General features: G+C 39.2%; 1 protein-coding gene across 1 annotated transcript in view; it reads right to left on the bottom strand.

Moving 5' to 3' along the window:
* Positions 1–668: 668 nt before the first annotated feature.
* The window catches only part of aff2 (AF4/FMR2 family, member 2), a gene marked incomplete at its 5' end in the record, with an annotated part of 172,667 nt that continues 160,795 nt past the window's right edge, over positions 669–12,540 (bottom strand). Inside the window, 5 exons of the mRNA XM_080466367.1 lie at positions 669–5,862; positions 6,945–7,168; positions 9,484–9,536; positions 10,287–10,380; positions 11,360–11,431. Of these exons, the coding sequence (XP_080322493.1) occupies positions 5,741–5,862; positions 6,945–7,168; positions 9,484–9,536; positions 10,287–10,380; positions 11,360–11,431 (565 nt within the window). The 3' untranslated portion in view covers positions 669–5,740. The remainder of the gene's footprint in view (positions 5,863–6,944; positions 7,169–9,483; positions 9,537–10,286; positions 10,381–11,359; positions 11,432–12,540) is intronic.

The raw sequence follows: 12,540 nt of genomic DNA, 5'->3' as shown, positions 1-12,540 counted from the left end.
ACACACACACACACACACACACACACACACACACACACACACACACACACACACACACACACACACACACACACACACAGTAGTAGGGGCTCTCAGTCATTTATAAAAATACCTAATTAGCTGGTAGTAATGTCTTCCAGAAAACACACTTCAATTTGAGCCTCAACACCTTGTTCTTGCTCTATTCTTCTCTTTTCTCTCGCACTCTTTAGTTTCCACCTCTTATTCCCCTCACCTTACACAGACACACACACACGCCCCTACTTGTCATAAATTCTATTACGCGGCTACTTTCAATGAATTAATCATGCGCGGTGAAGTAGGCTAATAGTTGCTGTGATGTGGGAATAAGAATTCATTAGCAGTAATAAGAAGACCCGCTCGGCTCTCTTATTGTACATCAAGGCCACTCAATGCCTCGCCTCTTATTTATCACACAAATCTTGTTGAGAGTAAGATCAGGGAGGTTTTACTCATGTTATATTAAAAGGCTGTGATCTGTTGTTTTGAGATCTTAAAGCTTCTGTAAATGTGATCTGATCCCACAACCACATCTGTATGCTGACAGCTAAACTAACGTGCATGTGTCTTCTCTTCAAATTCAGTTCAAGAACTGTTTCCATTCCACTTTTCAGAAACAACAGGAATCAGATCGACAGTGTGCCGGGGTCACTGGTTCAAACAGATTTTATTCCATATTTCAGAGACAATAAATATTCAAAAACAATGGAACTGCATCACAACTTCTGATCATCACATAGAACAACTTCATTATAAAAAAGAACCATAGAAAAAGGCCAAAAGAGAGCACTGATAGAAACAGAAAAAAAACCCCAAAACAAAACAGCTGAAGTTGAGCAACACATTTAAAAGTACAATGCAATCCATGTGGAATGGACATGTTGTCGGCTTTTAAACTCTTTCCATTGTTGGTCAGTGACGTACATCAGATCCACAGACACACGCTGTTGCTGTTCGGCTCCAAAACCCCAAAACAACCACATCCAAGAGTCCAACACTTTTGACACCACTCAATAAACAACTGATTTTGGTTTCTGTTGTGTTTTTGTCCATATAAGAATCAACTAACGGCGGAAAAACTTTTTTATCGATGCATGTCGTAATTTTGGCGGGAAATCAGCTGTATGTATTCTGGCACTGCTCAGGTAGAGGACGCTATTTCTACAACACTAACAAAACTGAAGGAAATTAAGTTAGTAAATTTGGCATTTTTGGTGGTTTCTAAAAGGAATTAATCTAAAGCTGGTTAGCTAATACAGTTGGATGTGAAGAAACTGCTATATGTGACATTTTTATAGATTATTTGAAGCTGAAGAGCATCAAACCAAATTTCTGTCTCCTCTGTAGAGAGCAAAGTGAGACAAAAACTGAAAGAAACTTCCAGTAACATTTAAATGAAATAACCTTAGTTCCTAATTTGTCCACTGGGGGTCCACTCTTAAAGTATGAGTCCACATGGCTACAGATTGGTGATACCTAGCTAAGCAGTTTATTACTAGCATAGCATCAAATCTAAGCAATATTGTGATGCTAAGTTTGTGCAAACAGCAAAAAATCTGTAAATGGACAGATTTTTTACCCAAAACTTTAGTCTGAATGATTTGAGATAACATTTTATTACGGGTATTTTATCAGAATTCACTCACCCAAAACATTTGGAAAAATATGTATTTATAATTTTTGCACTAAATCTAAGAGAAATTGTGATATTTGTTGGTATTTATGGTTTATTATACTGTATTTTACTGGAATAGCACCAACAGTTTGACACCCTCACTCTATGCTAGTCCAGCTAATGCGAATACTCAGATATTTACAGAGCTTTAGATTAAGTAAGCAAGTTCATCTTCTGGCAAAGATGCACGTAATACTTCATTTTTGTGACGTGTAGTTTAGCCCTCTATCCCAAAACCACTTTAAGCTTCAGATTTGGTACCAATGCCAGCATTAACTTAAGGCGCAGTCCCACCACGCTGCTTGTGCCGGGACGGGACGGGACGGGACGGGACGGGGCGGGTTTTCGAGCGTCCCCACTGACAAAAGTTGTGGATAGTACCAAAACAACCGTAACCAACAGTTACGATTTTTCATCACCCCTCCATTGAGGTATGTACCATGCAACCCCGCCAACATTTTAACCATACTCTCTGTCGTGGGACCGAGCTTTGCCTTACCGAACCATCCCGGCCTGCCCCGCTCCAGCACGTACTGCCCACTGGGACCGAGGCTTTAATTAACGCGAGGTCACAAAACCTTCTGTGGCTGTAACTCAAGAACTTGGATAGTGCGCCAGTTTAAACCCGATACAGGAAATAAAGCGGTGAGGCAGTAAATCTTTTCTTACTTTGGTTGATGAAAGAAAAATAAGAAAAATTATTATCATATTAATGTTTTGTGAAAACTTTGGGTATGAGTCGATGAACCGTTTTCCACTGCTTTCCTAATGTATGCTAAGCTAAGCTAATTAGCCTTACAGTTCGTCGTCCATTGTTGAAACATTTTAGAAAGAGTGGTACCGACTTGTTCATCACTTGGAATGCAGCCATTTGCTCCACTTTCATTCAACTTTTTGGTTTTTCCAGAACAAATGAATTGGCCTTACTTCTTGGCGATAATTCAGAATCTGTTCACATGCTAGCACTTCTTCTTCTTTTTTTTTTTCTACAGTCATGTTAGCATCTCCTTCTGATAACCTCAACTGACAGCTGAGCTTTCAGACGATTTCTACCACTGGTGGGTAAATCTGACGACAATCAAATATAGTGAGAAAAACAAGCGTCTTTTTTTGGTAGATTACAGGGATTTGAAAAGAAATAAAAAACCTTTATTGTTCTTGTAAATACTGCTAGCACAGTCACTGTATGAAGTGTATTTGTGATTTAGAGAAAATGCAAACAAATATTGGAGACACTACCGGAGAGATTATCAGCGTATTATCAGCTTGCTACCATCTGTCGTCAAAAAGTAAATGACTTTGCTCCTCTGCCACTGCTGCCGTTCACAAACAAGTTGACGACTGCGATAATGCAACGGGATCTGATGGGATATTTAATAAGACGGCAGCAGAATAAAAGGCCATGCCGAAGGGGAAGGCAAACTGTCTGCACACACGCACACGGTCGTCAACTGTTGCATCACTTTCGACGCGTCACCGATGCAACGTTTGACGTCCTTTTTGCAGTTTGTTACTGGACAATGAGCCAAAATGAAGGAGCTCCGAGTGAAAGGAACAGTAAACATAGAATAACAGCACGGTTTCACCAGAAAACTAAACAACACATCACACATCATCGAGTTGGACCGAGCAACACTTTGTGGATCTACTGCGACGACCGAGCTCCAAGAGAAACACTTTGGGTTGAGTTTGCTGAGACGCTCCGAATTTGGCTTCATGACCTCGAAAGATCCAAAAGATCACAGAGAGAAATAAAAAACATGACAAACAAGATTGTTGTTTTTTTTGTTCAGCGACAAAAGGTGGAGTTGGGATTTGTTGATTCGTGAACATTTCCAGGCAATCGGATGACAAACCAGACTGATTTGACCATTTGGGGAAAAGAAAAACCTTTTTTCTACCTTTGCTTGGAGTTTAAAGCTGCTTTCATGTGTGTACTGTCATTGTCTAAGCTTAGCTTAGCATAGCACAGTAACTGGAAATAGGGTGGATTAGCGATGACTCTGGTGACACGTCATTTCTGGATTTTTGCAATTCACTTACAGAGTCACTGTAGCCTCCAATCTGTCTTCCGTCTCTGAGTTTTCAGATTTTGCTGCTTGTTTTTAACCGTCACTACTAATTAGCTTTGAATGGGAGGCAGAACCCGCTGCTTCTACTTCTTGTGTGGGACTGAGTACAGATAAACGTGTGACTCAATGGCCCAACTTGTGAGATTGCAAGATGCAAGATTGGGAAGGCGTTAGACTTTGATATAATTTGAAGTCAAAATTTTTTTAATGTGTCTTGTAACTAATGGAAAAGCAGCAAACTCATTGTGTCAGGCCCAATAAGCAGAAGACCTTCTTTCCCCAACGTTTCCAGAACATTCCATATCGTACTTGACTGCTATTAGCTCCTCCAGCCTGTTGGCATTGTGCATTTAAAGCAGTTCTGTATTTTCAGGAGATGACGTAAATATACTGCTTTTATTTTATTTTATTTTCGAGTGTTGTTCTTGGTCTGAAGCTATCGATTATTGCATGCGATGATTTTATAGATTTTCAGGCATTTCAGACAAACTCATACCTGCCAAAATCATCCAGAAAAATAAATATTGCAACTGATGCTAATCGGACACTTAAAATAATACACTTGTTCTTCCTCCACAGTTTTTTTTTTTTTTAAAGCCAAACCCTGGTGTCATCATAAACGCCAGTAAAAAGCTTATGGAAAGATTTGATTTTACGAAAAACAATCTCATATTTATACCAATATGGTATGGAAAATCATCTAGATTCATTCTTAGTTTTTTTTTCTTCTTTTTTTTAAATAAATAGAGCAATTCCCACCGGACACAAATAGAGGCACTTGAGTTTCTTTTTTTTTTTTTGTCTTCGTGAAAATTACTTTTCACATCCGCAATGTCTTCCATACACATTCAGCGATGGTCAAATGATCCAAAACGTATAAAAAAAAAATATCTCATGCTTAATATGCTGATTGTACACGAACCGAAACGATAAAGTTTTGACTCTTCACAGTGAAAACTTGACGTTTGGTGATGTGTAAATGCAGCCACACACTCACACACACAAACACACATGCGCGCTCACACAAATATATTATAATTAACATTTCTCTCATTCATTCACATTAAATCATTAATTGAACACTAAAAAAAAACCCAAAAACAATGTTTTTTGGAGTCACGATCTGTACAATATGATACACAAACATCATTATTGTTCCATCGGATAATGATTTAAATAGACTTGACAATCAGCTGTACACGTATACACACCGACAACACAACACGACCGACGCTGGGAGATGACTCAGAGATGCCTGGCAGTTGATTTGATCTCATTAGTTTCTGTACAGAGTGGCAGAATTCCTTCCTTTGACATCATCAGAGCCAAGTCAGACTGAATCTTGTGGCTTTTTCCCCCCCGAAACTGTCTGGCGCCCGAGTGGGAACTAGAAGTGAGACAACCGACACCCAGTGCAATGTCCGTGTCACCCCCTTCTTCCTGAAAAAGTGTTGTGGAGGCTACAATCTGAAAGATATTCAGCTTTCTGTGCTTTCATTATTCTGTCACTAGAGTAGGAATTATCTCAACTGGTTGTAAAGCAAGCATCTAATGCTTTTGTTATAAGACGATTCTAATTAGTGTAGTTTTGTTGAGAATGTAATTAACGCTACTGAATAATGTAAAGGCAGCTCATCATAGTTAATTTTTAAAAATATAAAATTAACAATTTCTTATTGCGGAGTCATTCTTCTTACCTTCTTGTTCTTTTGTTCTGTTCCCACTCATGGACTCAGAGGGGGGTCCGAGCATGCATGGACCCTGCAGGGATTCAATCTGATGCTCTCCTGCTCCAAAAAGCAGCATCAGACAAATTTTGCTAACGTTAACTTTCAATCTAAAGTGAAACTTTTTGATTTCAGGTGACGTTGGGCTCATTTAATCCACACAGAGTCCCAAGTCTCGCTCGTGATCTCACTTCTAGCTCCCGGAGCCCTTCTCTTTGAGTCTCTTCCTGGATGTAGTCAAGTTTTCAGAGCAGGTGAGCCTCGATGCGGAGCCAGTGCAGTCCCTGCCTGATGTAGCGGACCAGCTCCGTCATGCTGCTCTGCTGACTCAGCGGCTCCATCACCGAGTCCAGCTCCTGGAAGAAGTCTGCACGGGGAGACAAAGGGAAACAGTCAGTTCACATTCCGCTTTTAGCTGCCAGAGAAAACACTCGACGCTAACACTTTCCCCCAAAGACACGATCGGCAACATCGTCTTTTCATGTGAAAAGCAGAGGAAAGACACAAGACAGTACGCGATAATGTTAAGTATTGTGATCTGATTTGCGATACACACTTACACAAATGATGTGTATGTCTTTGTGTATTGAGATTTGTTGAAAAAACACTGCTCTTTCTCTTGCTTCTAATTCATATCTACTGTATTTTTTGCAAAAATAATCCTTTAATTGTGAAGATTTTCAAAATTTGTGATTCATTTCTGTCATATTTAAAATGTATTATCTTAAATCTGCAGCGAGCACGGAAACATAATTGATCACAGTTCAGTCAGTCTTTTATGATATGTATATATTGCGCATGTTCATGTTAATGAAAAATCGATGATATGAGCATTACATTTATCATATCTTCTGCATGACATCCTGTCAAATCGCCCAAAGAAACTAACAGTAACTAGATTAGGCTAAGGAGTTTATAAACTTTAGCGTAACATTAACGTTAGTGGGAGATTTTATGCAATGCCAGTGAGTCGTAGCATAGCAACCCTATATGTTGCCTCATGACAACATTTTAAATTTTACACGTAAAATTGACAAATCAAGCAACTCTGTGTGTCTGGTGATATGACTGTGGTTGACTGTGGCTCCGCCCCTAGAGTCCTGATGCTATCTATGCTATCTATGACATTAGCATCGGTGAGTTAGCCTAGAAATATGTGCGCTAGGTATGCGTTCTTTAAGAAAACACATTTTCCTTAAAAGCAGAAATCTGTGCAGTTTATTTATTTTATTGAAATCTCATCTGAAATATGAGGAAGCGGTTTGATTAGGTGAAAATGATAATTTTATAGTTTTTTTTCTTGCTCTGTGATGAGTGCATGATTGGTAACGCACAAGATGCCGCGACTTCACGTTATTTGAGCTTGTGTTGTTTTTTTTTTTGTGTGAATTTGGAGACGATCGATTCTTTATAGACGGTTCTAATTGAGCACGGTTGCTAGCGAGCTACCTTGTCCGTCGGCGGCCAGCCTGTCGGCCGTCTCCCAGTGTTCGTAGCTGCGCAGGATGTTGTTGGTGATGTTGACGTGGCTGGCGGCCATGTGGTGAATCCTCTGGGGGATGGCGACGCTGCCTGAAGACCCCAGTGGCGGTCCGGATCCTCCCCCTGCTCCTCCTCCTCCACTGCTGGCGGGAGACGGGCTGAGCGAGAGGGGGGAAGGAGTCCCGTTGACCCTGGGAAACACACGGAGGCGGTGAGGCTCCGTCACGTCATCGGGGGACTCAAACATGTGAGGGTGCGCCTGCTGGAGGGGTTTCCCAGTGATGGAAGACCCCAGAAAAGTACCGTCATGCTGTCAATGATCTGTTTCCTCCTCGGAAACTAAAGGTCAGAGCACAAAGATCTGCTACCTGCAGCTTCTTCTCGGTTCACCGCAGCTGCAGCTTAAAACTGAATTTAGAACATTAAAGACATAATTCACATCTCCTGACATTATATTACTTTCTTTTTCACTCTTCACTCCTTGTAGCATTGTTTTATGTGTTTTAGCCTTTTTTTTTTTTTTAAATCATTATATTCCTAATGACATTTTGTTTTAGACGAAACAGATTTAACATAATTTTTCTAGTAGATTCGCTATATTGGCAATTTTCTACTTAAAGATTTTAATCAGCAATTTGAATAATTTTAACTGTTCGCCATACTTTATTTATTTATTTATTTTTTACCAGTTCTGAGCAGCTTTGGCAAATTTAGCTGCTAGACATTCCAGCTGTTCTAGCAGTTTAGTAATTTTAGCATTTTCAGACGTAACTATTTTCCTCATTCTTAGCAGTTTTAGCAAATTTTTTGTGTTTAAATCTATACAATCTATTTTAAGTGATTTAAGCCTCTAGCTGTCGTCGCAGCCATTTTAGCATTTTTAGAAGTAAATGCTTTTGGTGAGTTTCGCTGTTCTTTGCCATTTTACCTGTTATGTTAATTTAGTTGTTTTTTTTTTTTAGCTTATTTAAACAATGTTTTTCTAGTTATGGGTTTTGGTAATTCTCAAACGTTTTAGCAATTATGAGAGTAGCTGTTGTTTGCAGTTTTGTCAATTTGATATGTTTTGCACATCTTCCCCATTTTAGCAGGTCAGCCTTTTTTTTGGAACTGTTATCAGTTTAAACCATTTTTACTACTTAACCCTATGTAGTCATTTCTAGCAGTTTAATGTATTTTAGTAAGTTCAGACGTAATGGTTTTAGCTGTTCTGTTAAGATTTAAACATTTCACCCGTAACTGTTTAAACTTCTTACAGCATTTCAAACTCTTTGGCCTCTTTGGTCAGTTTTAGCAATATAAATAATTTCAACATATTCACATGTTTCACACATTTAAGCAGTTTTTATGAAAATCTTAGTAGCTATAGCCATTTAGACATTCAAAGCTAGTTTTAGCTACAACTTTTTAGTTGTTAATTTCTCTCTATGAATCAATCTCAAGTAATCCTGCGTCAAAGGCAGTGAATAGTAATACTTGCAATTTTTGCAAGATGCTACTATTATTGCCGTTTTACGTTTTTAATCTCTTTAAGTTGAACTTTTATTTTGTTTACGTTCTACTTTCTTTTACTAAATAATAACACCTGTTCGTGGTTTATCTTAGCTGGGTTTACAGGTTATATAAATAAAGTTGCTTGTGGTAGCGGCTAGGTGATACTTTAGCTTATTCACATGTGACAGAAGTTAAAAAAAAAATAGTTTGGATAGAAAGTCTGATAAAATCTGTTGCTTTTGATTGACACTTTAACTAAACTATAAGCTAGCAATGACTCAGCATGCTGGCATTGCGAGCACTACATGTCCAACATGGCGGATGTTCGTCTCCTCCGCGGCTCTGGCTCTGATGTAATGTCTGCGATGTGGCCTTGACCCTCGTCGACCCGCAACTTGTGGCGGATTTAGTGCCAAACACACACACACACACACACACACACACACACACACACACACACACACACACACACACACACACACACACACACACACACACACACACACACACACACACACACACACACACACACGGACGGAGCTGCTGTGCAGCGTCAGAGCTGTCCAAACTCATTAGCCTCACATGCGTGGCTCCTCCACGCCTCTTCTCCTCCTCCATCCATCATGGCTCCCCCCTCTCAGCCCTCCCCTCCGCTCACATCTACAACTAATCAATCCCCTTATTTGCTTCCTGAGGGGTTTGTTTGAGCAAGTGGCTGTCAGGGCCGGCTCCAGTGAATTACAAATCCTCCATTATCCAGGTGAAGAATGTGTGTGTGTGTGTGTGTGTGTGTGTGTGTGTGTGTGTGTGTGTGTGTGTGTGTGTGTGTGTGTGTCTTTTACTCTTCTTGTGTGGGCCAACATTTTAGATCCCACCTCCCACCAACCTTGTGATGTGATGTGATGTGGTGTGATGTGGTGTGGTGTGTTTGTGTGTGTGTGTGTGTGTGTGTGTGTGTGTGTGTGTGTGTGTGTGTGTGTGTGTGTGTGTGTGTGTGTGTGTATTGACTTACTTCCCATTGGTCCTCCATGGAGACGGTGCTTGGTGGGAAGTCTTGGCTGAATTCTAGATCGTAAAAACAAACCCAAAATATATTTTTCCATAACATCGATTTGATTAAATATCATCACCTTTAAATGTAACTTTCCACACTGAATAAAACAAACAGACCGTGTGCATCATGAAAACCAATCAAATCCGTTAAACGATAGAATCTGTGCTTTTATATGTCAGACATTAAAATCCTGAAGAATTTCTTTCCAAACCCACTCACTTGACTTTAAATTGTCATCTCGTCTCTTGTAGAGTTTGCAGCTCTGAAAAATCAAAAAAAAAAAAAACCCTCCCAGTGTTTCACCCGCCTGCTCACTTTCACACAAAATATGAGGAGCTTTTTTCCCCATCTTTGACATGTTTTCTGCCACCTGTTGTCCCTGAGCTCAATTTCCTGCATCTCTATTCCAGATTTTAAAAATTTTAAAGTGGGGAAAAAAAACAAACCTACTCGATATGGTAAAATGATGCAAACACTCTTAAACACACACATTGTCGCCTCCCACAAATCCAATCCCATCACTGTGAATGCAGCACTGTGATAATGACATCCTGGGTAATTAATTAAACTAAACATAATTAATCAAAACAAGCACATTAAACCCCAACAATCCACTGCGATGATTGATGGCGCTAATTAATACGTTAATATCAAAGAGAAAGAAGGGAATTTAATAATGTGGTGCAAAATTAATGCACAGGCGGCATGAGAATGAATATGAAATGTATTGGAGGGATTGTAATTGGCTTTGTGTGTGTTACCTTGAAGTACTCCATGAGCGAGCGTGAGTACTTGACAGCGTGGTCTTTCTTCAGATGAAACATCCTCAGATACAGCAGAGACAGACAGCGGTTGCTATGGAAACAAAAGGGGATGCATGAATCCTTCGCTACAAATTCCCTTTAAAGCTTTAAAACACACACACACACACACACACACACACACACACACACACACACACACACACACACACACACACACACACACACACACACACACACACACACACACACACACACACACGACAGGGGAAAAGTAAACAAAGAAAATGAATAAAAATGTCTGAATTTTAATCAAATTTTTAGGTCTGCGGGCAAGAAATCCACAATTGAATAAAGCTTCTCATTCAGTAAAGAGGAGTTTAGTAAAATAGAAAGTTTGGACACTAGCGTTTGTCGACTGTCAATGGTCTACTGTTCACAAAATTATGTGTCAAAAAAAAAAAATTCTGATTGTTGATCCTATTTCTTATCTCAACCTGACTCTTAAATAAAAGAAAGGTTCAATGGTTTAACTAAAGTATGCATCACTTCCTAACATGTCACCAAACAATAAATGGTGAATGAGCTCACCAGCTGAAAATGCTATTAAAGCTAAAAACAAACAAACAAACAAGTGGCTAACTCTGCTATAATAGTTGAAACAGTTAAAATAGTTAGAATAACTATAATAGCTAAAGGAGCTGTAACAGTTAGAATGGGTACTAAAATGTCTAAAACTGCAAAAATAAGTAAAATAGCTGAATCAACTGAAATTGTTGAAATAGCTAAAATAAAAAATGCTGAAATGTTTAAATCTGCTAAAACAGCAAAACTGCTAAAATAGTTATAATGGCCAAAATAACTAAAGTGCATGTCATTACTTAAAACAGTTCGAAAATCTAGAATTGTTAAAAAGAAAAAGCAGCAAGATAAAACAGTTACGATAATAAAGTTAATATATGTTACTTTTACATTTTAGGAATGGATCATAAATGAAAGTTTTGGTAAATAAAACAAGCACGCACACACACGCATGCAAGCACACACACACACAAAAGAGGATAGAATGTTACCACAGCACGGCGAGCTTCTTCTCGGAGACGGTGGCGGAGTGGCTGGTGAAGTTCTTCAGCCTCATGGCGTACCTGCAGAGGAGAGAGGCTCGTCACACGTGTGCTCACATCTCCACAGATCAACAAGAACAAAACCGAAATTTAACTCGTCTTCTACACAGAAACTGAAACTATGAAGACCCCAGGTGTCGAATTGAAAACAAAAATGTTCTTTCTGCTTCGAGCATCACTGAAGCTGAAATCACTGATCCAATACTGATCTGACATCACATCTAATGCAGAGCCGACACTCATTCAAAAAGGATCCAATATAAAACTGATATGAATCCAAAATTAATCCAACACCAATCCGATACGATCCAATATTGATCCAATACCAGTCTGATATTGATCCAATACTAATTGATACTGATCCAAATCAATCCAATACTAATGCAATATCGATCTGATACTGATCCGAGAGAACAAAGAATTTCCGCCTGGGATTAATAGAACTGATTCTGATGGAAAAACGATTCAATGCCAAACTAATACAGATCCAATAGTGATGGAATGCCAATCCAATATCGATCCAATATCAATCGGATATCAATCCAAAACTAATTGATGCAGATCCAAAATCAGTTTGATACCAATCTGATCCGATATCAATCTGATATGATCCGATATTAATCTGATACCCATGAAGCACCAAACTGATACAAACTCAATATCAAGTGACACCAATGATGGAATCTCTGACACAGATCTGAAACTAATAGAGATCCGATATTGACCTGACATGTTCCATTGCTGATCTGATACCAATTCAATACCGAACCAAAACCAAGTAACACCAAGGGTTGTTGATCTCAATGAACTTTGAATAAACAGACTCGAGCGTGTAGACTACAGCTCAGTTAGTAAAGACTTTCAATCCCAATCCTGGCAGTTGATTCGCCCATATCACCCTGTCTCTGTGGCATTTTGGGAAAAACACTGAACTCCATGTTTCTCTGAACTTCTTGAAGTCATGGTCAAGTAAAACCTGTTCAGATGACTCATGTTCTCAATGCACTATATAAGGACAGTCTATTTATCATTCACAGTCTGAAAACAACATTTCGGTCCTCTTCAGAGTCTGCACAAAGTCTGGCACACGGTTCAAAGTGGTTAATTTCCCAATAGCACAAAATCATACG

The sequence above is a fragment of the Lipophrys pholis genome (assembly GCF_963383615.2).
Source record: "Lipophrys pholis genome assembly, chromosome: 6".
In the NCBI taxonomy this organism is placed as follows: Eukaryota; Metazoa; Chordata; class Actinopteri; order Blenniiformes; family Blenniidae; genus Lipophrys; species Lipophrys pholis.
This window is presented reverse-complemented; position numbering and strand designations above follow the sequence as displayed.